The 16,115-nt window shown below is 40.3% G+C and overlaps 1 protein-coding gene across 1 annotated transcript; it reads left to right on the top strand.

The window, feature by feature from the left end:
• Nucleotides 1-5,129: 5,129 nt before the first annotated feature.
• LOC131895266 (tripartite motif-containing protein 43-like) lies at nt 5,130-6,461 on the top strand (the record flags this gene model as incomplete). Its single annotated transcript, XM_059245694.1, has 1 exon — nt 5,130-6,461. A coding segment is annotated over exon 1 (1,332 nt), but the record flags the coding sequence as incomplete, so codon positions are not given.
• Nucleotides 6,462-16,115: the final 9,654 nt, after the last annotated feature.

Genomic DNA, 16,115 nt, shown 5'->3' with positions numbered 1-16,115 from the left:
ATAAAAGAAAAAATAAAAGGGGGGACAGAGACATAGCCCACATTTCTAATAATGTTACTCCATAGTTTCTAGTTTTTGTAGTTTGTTTTGTTGAGACATGCTCACACTATGTCCTCTTGGCTTTACTGGTACTCACTCATATGTAGGCCTCAAACTCAAAGACGTGCACCTGCCTCTGCCCGAGGAGTGCTGGCATTAAAAGCTTGCACCACCCGATCCAGTACAATATGAGTTGATATTTATAACTACCTTTTCCTCTTCCTTTTCTCTGAAATTGAATATTTGACCCAGGCTGAATATTGACCAAATGCCTGGCTATTCGAATAATGTTTCAAATTCTTACAAGAGTATAATAATATAAATGGTATGATGGCACTTTCAGAAGAAATAAAGGAATATAATGGATGACTTTGGTATTTAATAAAGAACCCATCACAAGAGAAAAACTGCTGTGGAATATTAGTTGAGGATATGTTACATTTGTTTATGCTGTGGAATATCTGTTGAATGATGCAAAGGTGTGTTGCATTTGTTTAACACAGTGAGTCTGTGTTACTTTGCCTGTCTAAAACACCTGATTGCCCTAATACAGAACTGAATGGCCAATAGCTAGGCAGGAGAGATATAGATGCGGTTGCCAGTCAGAGAAAATAAATAGAAGGAGAATAAGAGAAGAGAAAGGAGTGAGAAAAGAAGAAAGAGAGGACGATGCTGGGGAGCAGCCCCCTACCCATCCAGCCACACAGCCAGAAGCAGAGTAAGAGGTAAAGAAAACTTCTACAAAAAGAGAAAAATGTAAAAGCCCGGCAGCGAAAGGTAGACTGGCTAATTGAAGATCAGAAAAGCTGCTTTCCACAAGCCCAGCTAAGGCCGGGCATTCCTAAGGAAGAATATTTCTCCATATGATGATTTCAGAGCTTAGTGGCAGGTTATAGTGGTTAGTTTACAGTTTTCATTCCACAACCCAACCTCTGGATAAATACCGTGAGAGTCAATAGTGAAAGTGCACTTATGGGATGGCATAAACATGGACCAAGTACCCTCAAACAATATTATGCCCTCAATCTCTACAGGCTATTGGGTTGGGATAAGTAGATGTGGGGCACAGAGAAAATGATGACACAAGAATCCCACAGGGCATTGGCAGGGGTCTTTGTTTGTTTGGATTTTGGTTTTTGTCTGGTTGTGTGGTTTTGAGTCAGGGTTGCATTACATTGTCATGGTTTAGTTTGAATTTGTGATGTTCCTGCTTCAGTCTTTCATGTCATTGGTCCTCATAATAATTACTTTGATTAATGAGTCTGTGTATTATCCAATGAGAAGGGTTTCTTTCCTGGCCCCAACTCTTCTCTTCTCTTTCCCACCACACCATGCTCTCTAGAAGGCAGATTTCTCAGACAGGCCTTACCTACTAGAGTCTCCTTGAATTCTCGGGTTTTATTGCTTGCAATCCCCTGTTGGTGACTATACTACGCTCTCCTGCCACATGGTATTAGATACTTCTATACTGAATTTTTATTTCCTTTTGATTTACTGTCTCATTGGTGTAGGAAACCATCAATAATCTAAACATAGGCATCAACTACATAGAAAGTAACACGTGCCTAAAAGAAGAAACCATGTTTGACATTTAAGAGATTGTGCTCTACTCTAAGTGAAGAGGCAAGGTGGATACCAACCTCAAACTCCTAACTGAGTTCCTCAAGATTACTATGACTACTACTACTACTACTACTAGTACTACTACTACTACTACCACAACTATTATTATTATTAATTTGAGAAACATTCTCCTGTATCCCAGGCTGGTCTCCTACCCAATCTGTCATTAAGTATGACCTATAGTATCTGTCTGTATCTCCTGAGTACTGGAATTACAGGCATGTGACACCACACCTGATTATCTGTGATGCTGAAGATTGAACCCAGGGCCTAGTACATTCTAAGCAAGTACTCTGCAAACTGAGAAATAGCTCTTTCCATTTTTTTTTCCTTTTCAAAATTGGGCCCCCATAATATTGGTGATTTAGGAATCAAGTTTTTAAGTGATGCTGGCCTAGAACTTCTGATCCTAAGGCTTCCAAATTCCACCATGATTAACCTCTCTCAAAGTAATTTGAGTATACCCTTTTATATATACTCTCATAGTATACCCTTTTAAATAACAGATTATCCTGTAAGAATTTAATGCTTTGGGGCTGGAGGATGAAAGTCTGCTGGGAGAGTGAGTGTCTGGCATCTAAGGCAGGATTTCAATGAGGAAGAAACAGAAACTCATATTGGACCCATTTTACTTGGGGATTAATATTTTCTGTAAGGATCAGAAGAGTAAGAAATCATAAAGGAAAGGCAATGATGTTCCAAAAAATAAGATGCAGAAAAAAATCTCCTGGTAAACTCAATGGAATAGATCAATTATTTAAAGTCAAGGTTTTGATCCTCTGCCATTGATAAAAACAGGCAAGCAGCTTGCCTGTTATCCACATGTGTACTTAAAAACCCTATGTTTAGGCCATGATTTGGTGGCACGTTCCTTTAGTCCCAACTCTCGGGAGGTAGGAGAATGTCACTGAGTTCCAGGTCAGTAGGGTCTGCAAAGTGAGTTCCAGGACAGCCAGAGCTGTTATTCAGAGAAAACCTGTATTGAAAAAAAAAGAGAAAAATAGAAAAGAAAAGAAAAAAACAAAAAAAATCAAAACAAAACCACAAAACAACAAACAAACAAACAACAACAACAACAACAAAAATCTGGGTTTAAGTAGGATTATGTCAGCATTCCAGTGCAGGTGGACCACTGTATTTTTCTAGGATCATACTGTAATTGTTTCTATCTGAAACATTGATAATGTCCTCAAAACACAGAACACTGAAAATAGATCCATACCTACGACCTTGCATAAAAGTCAACTGCATGTGGATCAAACACATCAACCAAAAACCACATATACTGAACCTAATCAAAGAGAAAGTGGAGAATATTCTTGAACTCCTAGACACGGGAAAGGACTTCTAAACAGAACACCAATAGTACAGTCCCTAAAAGCAACAAATAATAAATGGAACCTCATGGAATTGAAAACATCTGTTTGGCAAAGGACACCATCCCAAGGACAAAGTAACAACTTACAGAATAGGAAAAGATTTTTGCCCACTACACACACTACAGATGGATAATATCTTAAATAAGTAAAGAAGTCAAAAAACTGGACATCAAGAAAGCAATGAACTCAGTTAAAAATGGGATATAGAGCTAAACAGAGAATTCAGGAAAGTGAAAATACAACCCACACTTCCTAATCCTCAGACCCCCAAAGAGGAAGATCAGAGAGCTCTGAAACAGCTTAGCTCACACCCCAAATGCTCACTTAAATGAAGCAAATCATCTGCCTTTTTGGCCCTGGTATTCTCAAAGGCAGTTTCTAAATGGCTTCCATGATCCTATCAACTAGGGTTAAGGCTTTCCAGGATCTGGCAATGACTTTGGAGGCAAAGGAAATTGCCTAAGTGGAAACAGTAGGCTCCATCTCTTGGTCTCCTATCATGTAACACCTGCGACTGGAGGGATTTTAATTCCAACACTGGAAAGATGCTACAGTGAAGCCAGACCATGAATGATATCACACTTCCTGACTTCACCTCTAGGATTCCTCCCAACTCAGTTTGGAATAATCCTTACCTGAACCATATTTCTAGCTACAAACCTCAAAAAAAAAAAAAACTTTCCATGCAGGACAACTTCACTAGTCTAGGATTCCTTAAGTCACATTTAATTTTTATGTCTTCCTCATCCTCATTTTATACACTCTCTGGAATCTATCTTACCAAACTCATTATGATTCCTCGTGCTCTCTAAATACTAAACATATCTCAATGACTACAACTGGCTGGCCACATAAATAATAGAAAAGGTCCTTTACCTGCCAGTCCTCTTAATAGTTAACCCAAAAAGTAGGGTCCTACACCAGTGAAGGGATGACCTTGCCAGTGAGAACAAGAGCAAGAAGAGAAATAGCAAAGACGAAAGAGTTTCCTTCTTCCATGTCCTTTATACAGGCTGCCAACAGAAGGTACAGCTAAGATTCAAGATGAATTCTCACATCTCAAAACATCTGAGTTTAGGTGGGCTTTCCTAATTCCAGTGATTCAGTCCAGAAAATTCCCTCACAAGACAAACCATAGCCTCTTGGCTTTTGGTTCATTAAACATATTTTTTCCCTTATCACTGTTTTTTGTTTGTTTGTTTGTTTTTCTATTTTTTTTCTAGACAGGATTTCTGTTCAGCTTTGAAGCCTGTCTTGGAATGCACTCTGTAGTCCAGGATAGCCTGAAATATTCAGAGACATGCCTACCTCTGCCTCCTGATTGTTAAGCATAAAGGCATGTGCCACCACCATCCCTTCCCTGGTTTCCCCATATATTTAAAAAAAAAAAGAAATGCAAGTAGGAAAGAACAGTAAGAGGAATGGGTAGAAAAAGGGATGAATCTTGAAGAAATTGCAGTTGAGGTAAATATGATGAAAATAAGTTGAAGTAAATTCTCAAGGAATGATTAGGAATTTTTTAATGTTGATATTTGCTAAAATCACAGATTGATATCATTAACTGTTACACTGCAAAAGGTAAACCAAAAATATTAGCACATCTCAAAATATTTAGAAACAGTGAAATATCGTAGTAAAATTGCTCTTCGTTTTTTTTGTTAAGACAAGTTCTCAGTGTATATTCCAGGCAGGCCTTGAACTAAAACTCCTGCTGCCTCAACATCCCATTCCCTAGGGTCCTGGTATTCCAGGTGTGAGCTATCACACCCAGATAAGATGTGTGACTCAGGAAACCTTATTGTGGAGGATTGTTTTGTGGGTGTTGGCCATAGATTTAGTTCCATCTTCCATCCAATCAGATTACTGCTACTTAGAGTGGGTGTGGTCTCTAGCGTGTATATAAGCACACTCCAGGGGCCAGGCAGGTTCCTTCTCCTCTAGACCAGACAGAGTGTGTTTCCATAGCTTCTGGCTCCTAGACTGCTAGATCCTCCTCGCCCTCACGTTGAGGATCACTGCACAGAGCTGAGCTAACATTGTTGTGACCCCAGCAGACACTGCTGAGACCAGAGTCTATTCCGTGGGAAAATGGAGTCAGACATGTCACAAGCCTTCCAGGAAGAACTCACCTGCTTCATCTGCCTGAGCTGCCTTACAGAGCCAGTCACCATAAGCTGTGGCCACAGCTTCTGTCGAGCCTGCCTCCAGCTTTCCTGGGAGGACACGCAACTTGTAGTCCACTGCCCTATGTGTCGGGAACCATGCCAACAGAAGGAAATGAGAACCAACGTTGTTCTGAAGAAGCTGGTGTCCATTGCCAGACAAGCCAGCCTCATGAAGGACCTGAGCTCTGAGGAGCATAAGTGTGGGACCCACAAGGAGACAAAGAGGATCTTGTGTGTTGAGAGCAGGATCTTCCTCTGTCAACTCTGCTCTAACTCCCATGAGCACAGAGGTCACAGACATTGTCCCATTGAGGCAGCAGCTGAGCATCAAATGGAAAGAGTTCTGAAGCAGATGGCATCTTTATGGGAGAAGATCCAAGAAAATCAAGAGAATATCGAGGCCGAGAAGAGAACAAGAACTTTGTGGATGGACTATGTGACTCTGCGGGAAGAAATGATCAGGACCGAGTATAGGGAGCTGCATCCCTTCCTCTGTAAAGAGGGAGAGAAACATATCGACTGCATGAGAAAGGAAGGCCAATGTGTTTTAGAGAAACTGAGGAAGAGTGAAGCCATGATGGTGCAAAAGAGCAAAGAACTAAGAGATATGTATCGGGAGCTGATGGCAATGTCCCAGGAGCCATATGTGGTACTGCTCCAGGGTTTGGATGACATGGTCAGAAGGAGTGAGTCAATGCAGCTGAGCATGCCCCAGGGTATGCAACCTGAACTCAGTGCCCTACCCATCACTGGACTGACTGAAAGGTTCAAGCACATCCAGGTGCACATTTTCTTTGAAAATATAACCACATTCCATTACAAGATGAACCTGTTTAATGTCTTGAGAAAATTCAGCTTCGGACATCACCGTAAGGATTCGTCTGTGGATTCTGTTGGATACTATTTGGCTTCTTGGGGATCCGGGAACTTCATCTCAGGGAAACATTACTGGGAGGTGGATTTGCAGGGCTCTGGGGACTGGGCTGTAGGGGTCTGTAGGGATTCCTGGTTAAGGAATACCAACCGAATGATTGACTATGAGGGTGCCTTTCTTCTTGTGTGTGTGAAGGAGGGGAATCATTACAGTCTCCTCACCACATGCCCAGTCTTCCGGCACTATATAGAGAGGCCACTGGGCCAGGTTGGGGTATTCCTGGATTGTGATGATGGATGTTTAAGTTTCCTGAATGTTGCCAAGAGTTCCCTCATATATAAGTACCCCCCAGGCACCTTCCAAAACCCTGTCCAGCCTTTCTTCTCCAGTGGCCTTGAAGGGAGAACCTTTAATCCAGCACATTAGTGTTTTTGTAAATATTTCCTACTGTACTGTTATCTCTTTTATTGCTATGATATAATAAAATACTATTATAATGGAAAAAATTGGTTGTTTCTTTCTTTACAGACACTGTATTGGAGTGCATGTCTAAAAGAGGGTTCACTGTGGAGCGATCACTGGCCTAGACTAGGCCTCTGGTTACTGGAGACAGTTGTTTAGATTGAGCTACTTGGGGGGTGGGGTGGGACCCAGGTAGTGGGATCAGGATCCATTCCTGGGGCATGGGTGGGCTTTTTGGAGCCATGTGCCTAAGGTGTGACACCTTTTGCTTCCTTGGTTCAGAGGGGAGGGCCTTGGACCTGCCTCAACTGAATGTACCATGCTCTGCTGAATCCCCATGGGAGAGCTTAAAATGGAGGGGGTGGGAATGAGGGGTGCTTTGGGGGGGAAGGCTGTGGTTGGGGGAGAGTGAGGAGGGCTGATCTGTGGTTGGTATGTAAAATGAATAGAAAAATTCTTCATAAAAATCATAAAAGAAAAAATAAAAGGGGGGACAGAGACATAGCCCACATTTCTAATAATGTTACTCCATAGTTTCTAGTTTTTGTAGTTTGTTTTGTTGAGACATGCTCACACTATGTCCTCTTGGCTTTACTGGTACTCACTCATATGTAGGCCTCAAACTCAAAGACGTGCACCTGCCTCTGCCCGAGGAGTGCTGGCATTAAAAGCTTGCACCACCCGATCCAGTACAATATGAGTTGATATTTATAACTACCTTTTCCTCTTCCTTTTCTCTGAAATTGAATATTTGACCCAGGCTGAATATTGACCAAATGCCTGGCTATTCGAATAATGTTTCAAATTCTTACAAGAGTATAATAATATAAATGGTATGATGGCACTTTCAGAAGAAATAAAGGAATATAATGGATGACTTTGGTATTTAATAAAGAACCCATCACAAGAGAAAAACTGCTGTGGAATATTAGTTGAGGATATGTTACATTTGTTTATGCTGTGGAATATTTGTTGAATGATGCAAAGGTGTGTTGCATTTGTTTAACACAGTGAGTCTGTGTTACTTTGCCTGTCTAAAACACCTGATTGCCCTAATACAGAACTGAATGGCCAATAGCTAGGCAGGAGAGATATAGATGCGGTTGCCAGTCAGAGAAAATAAATAGAAGGAGAATAAGAGAAGAGAAAGGAGTGAGAAAAGAAGAAAGAGAGGACGATGCTGGGGAGCAGCCCCCTACCCATCCAGCCACACAGCCAGAAGCAGAGTAAGAGGTAAAGAAAACTTCTACAAAAAGAGAAAAATGTAAAAGCCCGGCAGCGAAAGGTAGACTGGCTAATTGAAGATCAGAAAAGCTGCTTTCCACAAGCCCAGCTAAGGCCGGGCATTCCTAAGGAAGAATATTTCTCCATATGATGATTTCAGAGCTTAGTGGCAGGTTATAGTGGTTAGTTTACAGTTTTCATTCCACAACCCAACCTCTGGATAAATACCGTGAGAGTCAATAGTGAAAGTGCACTTATGGGATGGCATAAACATGGACCAAGTACCCTCAAACAATATTATGCCCTCAATCTCTACAGGCTATTGGGTTGGGATAAGTAGATGTGGGGCACAGAGAAAATGATGACACAAGAATCCCACAGGGCATTGGCAGGGGTCTTTGTTTGTTTGGATTTTGGTTTTTGTCTGGTTGTGTGGTTTTGAGTCAGGGTTGCATTACATTGTCATGGTTTAGTTTGAATTTGTGATGTTCCTGCTTCAGTCTTTCATGTCATTGGTCCTCATAATAATTACTTTGATTAATGAGTCTGTGTATTATCCAATGAGAAGGGTTTCTTTCCTGGCCCCAACTCTTCTCTTCTCTTTCCCACCACACCATGCTCTCTAGAAGGCAGATTTCTCAGACAGGCCTTACCTACTAGAGTCTCCTTGAATTCTCGGGTTTTATTGCTTGCAATCCCCTGTTGGTGACTATACTACGCTCTCCTGCCACATGGTATTAGATACTTCTATACTGAATTTTTATTTCCTTTTGATTTACTGTCTCATTGGTGTAGGAAACCATCAATAATCTAAACATAGGCATCAACTACATAGAAAGTAACACGTGCCTAAAAGAAGAAACCATGTTTGACATTTAAGAGATTGTGCTCTACTCTAAGTGAAGAGGCAAGGTGGATACCAACCTCAAACTCCTAACTGAGTTCCTCAAGATTACTATGACTACTACTACTACTACTACTAGTACTACTACTACTACTACCACAACTATTATTATTATTAATTTGAGAAACATTCTCCTGTATCCCAGGCTGGTCTCCTACCCAATCTGTCATTAAGTATGACCTATAGTATCTGTCTGTATCTCCTGAGTACTGGAATTACAGGCATGTGACACCACACCTGATTATCTGTGATGCTGAAGATTGAACCCAGGGCCTAGTACATTCTAAGCAAGTACTCTGCAAACTGAGAAATAGCTCTTTCCATTTTTTTTTCCTTTTCAAAATTGGGCCCCCATAATATTGGTGATTTAGGAATCAAGTTTTTAAGTGATGCTGGCCTAGAACTTCTGATCCTAAGGCTTCCAAATTCCACCATGATTAACCTCTCTCAAAGTAATTTGAGTATACCCTTTTATATATACTCTCATAGTATACCCTTTTAAATAACAGATTATCCTGTAAGAATTTAATGCTTTGGGGCTGGAGGATGAAAGTCTGCTGGGAGAGTGAGTGTCTGGCATCTAAGGCAGGATTTCAATGAGGAAGAAACAGAAACTCATATTGGACCCATTTTACTTGGGGATTAATATTTTCTGTAAGGATCAGAAGAGTAAGAAATCATAAAGGAAAGGCAATGATGTTCCAAAAAATAAGATGCAGAAAAAAATCTCCTGGTAAACTCAATGGAATAGATCAATTATTTAAAGTCAAGGTTTTGATCCTCTGCCATTGATAAAAACAGGCAAGCAGCTTGCCTGTTATCCACATGTGTACTTAAAAACCCTATGTTTAGGCCATGATTTGGTGGCACGTTCCTTTAGTCCCAACTCTCGGGAGGTAGGAGAATGTCACTGAGTTCCAGGTCAGTAGGGTCTGCAAAGTGAGTTCCAGGACAGCCAGAGCTGTTATTCAGAGAAAACCTGTATTGAAAAAAAAAGAGAAAAATAGAAAAGAAAAGAAAAAAACAAAAAAAATCAAAACAAAACCACAAAACAACAAACAAACAAACAACAACAACAACAACAAAAATCTGGGTTTAAGTAGGATTATGTCAGCATTCCAGTGCAGGTGGACCACTGTATTTTTCTAGGATCATACTGTAATTGTTTCTATCTGAAACATTGATAATGTCCTCAAAACACAGAACACTGAAAATAGATCCATACCTACGACCTTGCATAAAAGTCAACTGCATGTGGATCAAACACATCAACCAAAAACCACATATACTGAACCTAATCAAAGAGAAAGTGGAGAATATTCTTGAACTCCTAGACACGGGAAAGGACTTCTAAACAGAACACCAATAGTACAGTCCCTAAAAGCAACAAATAATAAATGGAACCTCATGGAATTGAAAACATCTGTTTGGCAAAGGACACCATCCCAAGGACAAAGTAACAACTTACAGAATAGGAAAAGATTTTTGCCCACTACACACACTACAGATGGATAATATCTTAAATAAGTAAAGAAGTCAAAAAACTGGACATCAAGAAAGCAATGAACTCAGTTAAAAATGGGATATAGAGCTAAACAGAGAATTCAGGAAAGTGAAAATACAACCCACACTTCCTAATCCTCAGACCCCCAAAGAGGAAGATCAGAGAGCTCTGAAACAGCTTAGCTCACACCCCAAATGCTCACTTAAATGAAGCAAATCATCTGCCTTTTTGGCCCTGGTATTCTCAAAGGCAGTTTCTAAATGGCTTCCATGATCCTATCAACTAGGGTTAAGGCTTTCCAGGATCTGGCAATGACTTTGGAGGCAAAGGAAATTGCCTAAGTGGAAACAGTAGGCTCCATCTCTTGGTCTCCTATCATGTAACACCTGCGACTGGAGGGATTTTAATTCCAACACTGGAAAGATGCTACAGTGAAGCCAGACCATGAATGATATCACACTTCCTGACTTCACCTCTAGGATTCCTCCCAACTCAGTTTGGAATAATCCTTACCTGAACCATATTTCTAGCTACAAACCTCAAAAAAAAAAAAACTTTCCATGCAGGACAACTTCACTAGTCTAGGATTCCTTAAGTCACATTTAATTTTTATGTCTTCCTCATCCTCATTTTATACACTCTCTGGAATCTATCTTACCAAACTCATTATGATTCCTCGTGCTCTCTAAATACTAAACATATCTCAATGACTACAACTGGCTGGCCACATAAATAATAGAAAAGGTCCTTTACCTGCCAGTCCTCTTAATAGTTAACCCAAAAAGTAGGGTCCTACACCAGTGAAGGGATGACCTTGCCAGTGAGAACAAGAGCAAGAAGAGAAATAGCAAAGACGAAAGAGTTTCCTTCTTCCATGTCCTTTATACAGGCTGCCAACAGAAGGTACAGCTAAGATTCAAGATGAATTCTCACATCTCAAAACATCTGAGTTTAGGTGGGCTTTCCTAATTCCAGTGATTCAGTCCAGAAAATTCCCTCACAAGACAAACCATAGCCTCTTGGCTTTTGGTTCATTAAACATATTTTTTCCCTTATCACTGTTTTTTGTTTGTTTGTTTGTTTTTCTATTTTTTTTCTAGACAGGATTTCTGTTCAGCTTTGAAGCCTGTCTTGGAATGCACTCTGTAGTCCAGGATAGCCTGAAATATTCAGAGACATGCCTACCTCTGCCTCCTGATTGTTAAGCATAAAGGCATGTGCCACCACCATCCCTTCCCTGGTTTCCCCATATATTTAAAAAAAAAAAGAAATGCAAGTAGGAAAGAACAGTAAGAGGAATGGGTAGAAAAAGGGATGAATCTTGAAGAAATTGCAGTTGAGGTAAATATGATGAAAATAAGTTGAAGTAAATTCTCAAGGAATGATTAGGAATTTTTTAATGTTGATATTTGCTAAAATCACAGATTGATATCATTAACTGTTACACTGCAAAAGGTAAACCAAAAATATTAGCACATCTCAAAATATTTAGAAACAGTGAAATATCGTAGTAAAATTGCTCTTCGTTTTTTTTGTTAAGACAAGTTCTCAGTGTATATTCCGGGCAGGCCTTGAACTAAAACTCCTGCTGCCTCAACATCCCATTCCCTAGGGCCCTGGTATTCCAGGTGTGAGCTATCACACCCAGATAAGATGTGTGACTCAGGAAACCTTATTGTGGAGGATTGTTTTGTGGGTGTTGGCCATAGATTTAGTTCCATCTTCCATCCAATCAGATTACTGCTACTTAGAGTGGGTGTGGTCTCTAGCGTGTATATAAGCACACTCCAGGGGCCAGGCAGGTTCCTTCTCCTCTAGACCAGACAGAGTGTGTTTCCATAGCTTCTGGCTCCTAGACTGCTAGATCCTCCTCGCCCTCACGTTGAGGATCACTGCACAGAGCTGAGCTAACATTGTTGTGACCCCAGCAGACACTGCTGAGACCAGAGTCTATTCCGTGGGAAAATGGAGTCAGACATGTCACAAGCCTTCCAGGAAGAACTCACCTGCTTCATCTGCCTGAGCTGCCTTACAGAGCCAGTCACCATAAGCTGTGGCCACAGCTTCTGTCGAGCCTGCCTCCAGCTTTCCTGGGAGGACACGCAACTTGTAGTCCACTGCCCTATGTGTCGGGAACCATGCCAACAGAAGGAAATGAGAACCAACGTTGTTCTGAAGAAGCTGGTGTCCATTGCCAGACAAGCCAGCCTCATGAAGGACCTGAGCTCTGAGGAGCATAAGTGTGGGACCCACAAGGAGACAAAGAGGATCTTGTGTGTTGAGAGCAGGATCTTCCTCTGTCAACTCTGCTCTAACTCCCATGAGCACAGAGGTCACAGACATTGTCCCATTGAGGCAGCAGCTGAGCATCAAATGGAAAGAGTTCTGAAGCAGATGGCATCTTTATGGGAGAAGATCCAAGAAAATCAAGAGAATATCGAGGCCGAGAAGAGAACAAGAACTTTGTGGATGGACTATGTGACTCTGCGGGAAGAAATGATCAGGACCGAGTATAGGGAGCTGCATCCCTTCCTCTGTAAAGAGGGAGAGAAACATATCGACTGCATGAGAAAGGAAGGCCAATGTGTTTTAGAGAAACTGAGGAAGAGTGAAGCCATGATGGTGCAAAAGAGCAAAGAACTAAGAGATATGTATCGGGAGCTGATGGCAATGTCCCAGGAGCCATATGTGGTACTGCTCCAGGGTTTGGATGACATGGTCAGAAGGAGTGAGTCAATGCAGCTGAGCATGCCCCAGGGTATGCAACCTGAACTCAGTGCCCTACCCATCACTGGACTGACTGAAAGGTTCAAGCACATCCAGGTGCACATTTTCTTTGAAAATATAACCACATTCCATTACAAGATGAACCTGTTTAATGTCTTGAGAAAATTCAGCTTCGGACATCACCGTAAGGATTCGTCTGTGGATTCTGTTGGATACTATTTGGCTTCTTGGGGATCCAGGAACTTCATCTCAGGGAAATATTACTGGGAGGTGGATTTGCAGGGCTCTGGGGACTGGGCTGTAGGGGTCTGTAGGGATTCCTGGTTAAGGAATACCAACCGAATGACTGACTATGAGGGTGCCTTTCTTCTTGTGTGTGTGAAGGAGGGGAATCATTACAGTCTCCTCACCACATGCCCAGTCTTCAGGCACTATATAGAGAGGCCACTGGGCCGGGTTGGGCTGTTCCTGGATTGTGAAGATGGATGTTTAACTTTCCTGTATGTTGCCAAGAGTTCCCTCATATATAATATAAGTATGCCCAAGGCACCCCTTCCTGAATAAACTGAGCTTGTTGTTTAGACATTCTCCAGGAGTTGTTTGGTTTGACTTTGTGTCTACTTGGCCCCCACCCTCAAAGGGAACAACAGCAAAGGATCTGCTACAGTGACACACACCTTATTCCCAAGAAGTGAGCCTTTATTCCCAGGAAGTGATGTCAGAAAGCAGAAAGGTATGTATATAAGGTGTGAAAACCAGGTATTAGAAGCTTTTGGCTGGTTAAGCTTTTAGGCTTTTGAGCAGCACAGTTCAGCTGAGTTTCATTCTGGATGAGGACTGATAGGCTTCCAGTCTGAGGAAACTGGATCAGCTGAGAAGTTTGCCAGGTGAGTTAGCTGTGCCTTATTCTGCTTCTCTGATCTTCCAGCATTCACCCCACTACCTGGCCCAAGGTTTGTTTTATTAATAAGACATTCTAACAATTCGTGCTTACTGGATAGAAATTTTTGCTTTCATTTTTGAGACAAGGTATCACTATATTTCACACAATAGTTTTGAAATCTCCATTTTCTCACAAAAACTTCCCAAGTTGCTGGTTCCATAGACAACTACCACCATATCTTGTCTAAGGTGTTGGACCTCCTAGAATGGAGTCAGATTTAAATCTAGCTTTGTGAACAAATTAACACTATCTCTGTGGAATGTCTAATGACATTATGAAGTTAGTTTCTGTTACAGTTATAAGCAGGCTAGACACCTTCTCTAGATCCTTTTCTATTATCACTATGAAGTTATCTTATGCCCACTGCTATTCTTTGATACCATTTGCCAAAAATGTTTCATTAGAGCTAAACTGATGATGTTTCTGTCTCTTAAATCTTAACTGTGAGCCAAACAAGCTTCTTTTCTTTATAGAGTACACAGCCTCAGGTTTTGTATAGGTGTATAAAATGAACTCAAACACCAGGACCTCTTTCACATAAAATTTGACTAACTGGGATACAGTTCAGGATGAGCATTAAAGACTGTGACCAACTTTCAAATCAAAGAATAACCTTGCTAGTAATATTCTTAATACTCTAATCACATTTTCAACTCCAAAATCACAGTATAGATATTACTTAAAAACTTGATATGTATGTATAATCAGTTTTATACTTTTCATACATCTATTCCACTGTATTGTAGCCTCTAGTTTTTACATAAAACTAGCTTACCTATGCAAACAGAGAAGCTAATGGAAATCTCTGATTACCAATAAGTGTGTAATGTCTGCTAGTCCTTTTCTTGCTGATGGGCATTTCTATCTTTCTTAGGGTTTCTATTTTATGAAGAGATGCCATGACCATGACAACTCTTACAAAAGGAAAAAGTTTAATTGGGGCTGATTTACAGTTCAGAGATTTAGTCTATTATCATCATTATCAAGCATGGTGGTATACAGGCAAACATGGTTCTGGAAAAGGAACTGAGAGTTATACATCTTGATCCACAGGTAGCAGGAAGAGGGAGTGACACTGAGCTTGGTTTGAGCATTTGAAACCTCAAAGCCCACCCCCAGTGACACACTTCCTCCAACAAAGCCACACTTACTCCAAAAAGGTACACCTTTTAATAGTGCCATTCTCTATGAACTTTTAGGGACCATTTTCATTAAAGCCACCACATATCTCTACAACTTCCTGCCTGTTTATATGTCTCCTGTTTGGTCTTAATAAAACACATGAGAGCTCTTGAACATTTTATTATCCAAGTCAACAGAAAACATTTAAATTATCTTTGTAATTTGAAATTTATTCCATCCTTCAAATGAGAAAAAGTTTCTAAGTGCTTCTAAATTTCAGAAATTGAAGTTGTTCATAGTGTTTCTGACATCTATCATTCTCTAAGCCTTCAATATTTTCGTGAACAGAGATTGTTTTCCTTACACAGCTGAGTCCAAATGGTCTCTGCTTGAATGTGAATTGCCCATTCGAGTCCTTCATTATGTTGATGTCCTGTAATTAATTATGCTTTAATTAAATAATGATGTAAGATAATGCACCAGTGCAGATATTAAAGGAATTCCATGCATAAATCAATCATAAGACAATATACCTGAGGCAGTGTCTGGAGGTAGGGAATATATTAGTAAATATGATGTTACAAAAAAAGGTGAAGATTTTCTTTGTTTTTCTGTTCTATAAAACAATCTGAGACTTTGGAAATTTTTCTTTTAAAATTTATTATGTGTATTTTTGGCACTAATATATTGATTTTTAATATTTTAGTTCATATGAGTATATAATACAATATGATCAGCTCTACTCCTCATTTCTCTGTGAAACTCTCCCCATTCTCCTAGCACAAACTTGTTCCAACTGTCTCTTTTTATAAACCACTAAGTTCATTTGGTGCTGCCAATATACATATATATATATATATATATATATATATATATATATATGGGACTATCCACTAGAGCATGGGAAACCAACTAGAATTTACATCCTTAATAATTCCCTTTCCCAGCAACTCTCCATTGCCAACAACCCCTCATTCTGGGGCAGATAAGTTTTAACTTAATGTTTTTCAGCCTAAGTTTGCCAATTCTACTTGAAAACCTTTTTCATAACACTCAATATAACCTTTAGACTGTTCTTTTGTTACTTTTGATGATAACCTGGAATATAACTCTTTGAAGCTTTTAGTGTTTGAATAGTACAATTGCAGG

Source organism: Peromyscus eremicus, chromosome 18 (genome assembly GCF_949786415.1).
Source record: "Peromyscus eremicus chromosome 18, PerEre_H2_v1, whole genome shotgun sequence".
NCBI lineage: Eukaryota > Metazoa > Chordata > Mammalia > Rodentia > Cricetidae > Peromyscus > Peromyscus eremicus.
Note: the sequence above shows the minus strand (reverse complement) of the source record. Positions and strands in the feature narration are given on the sequence as shown.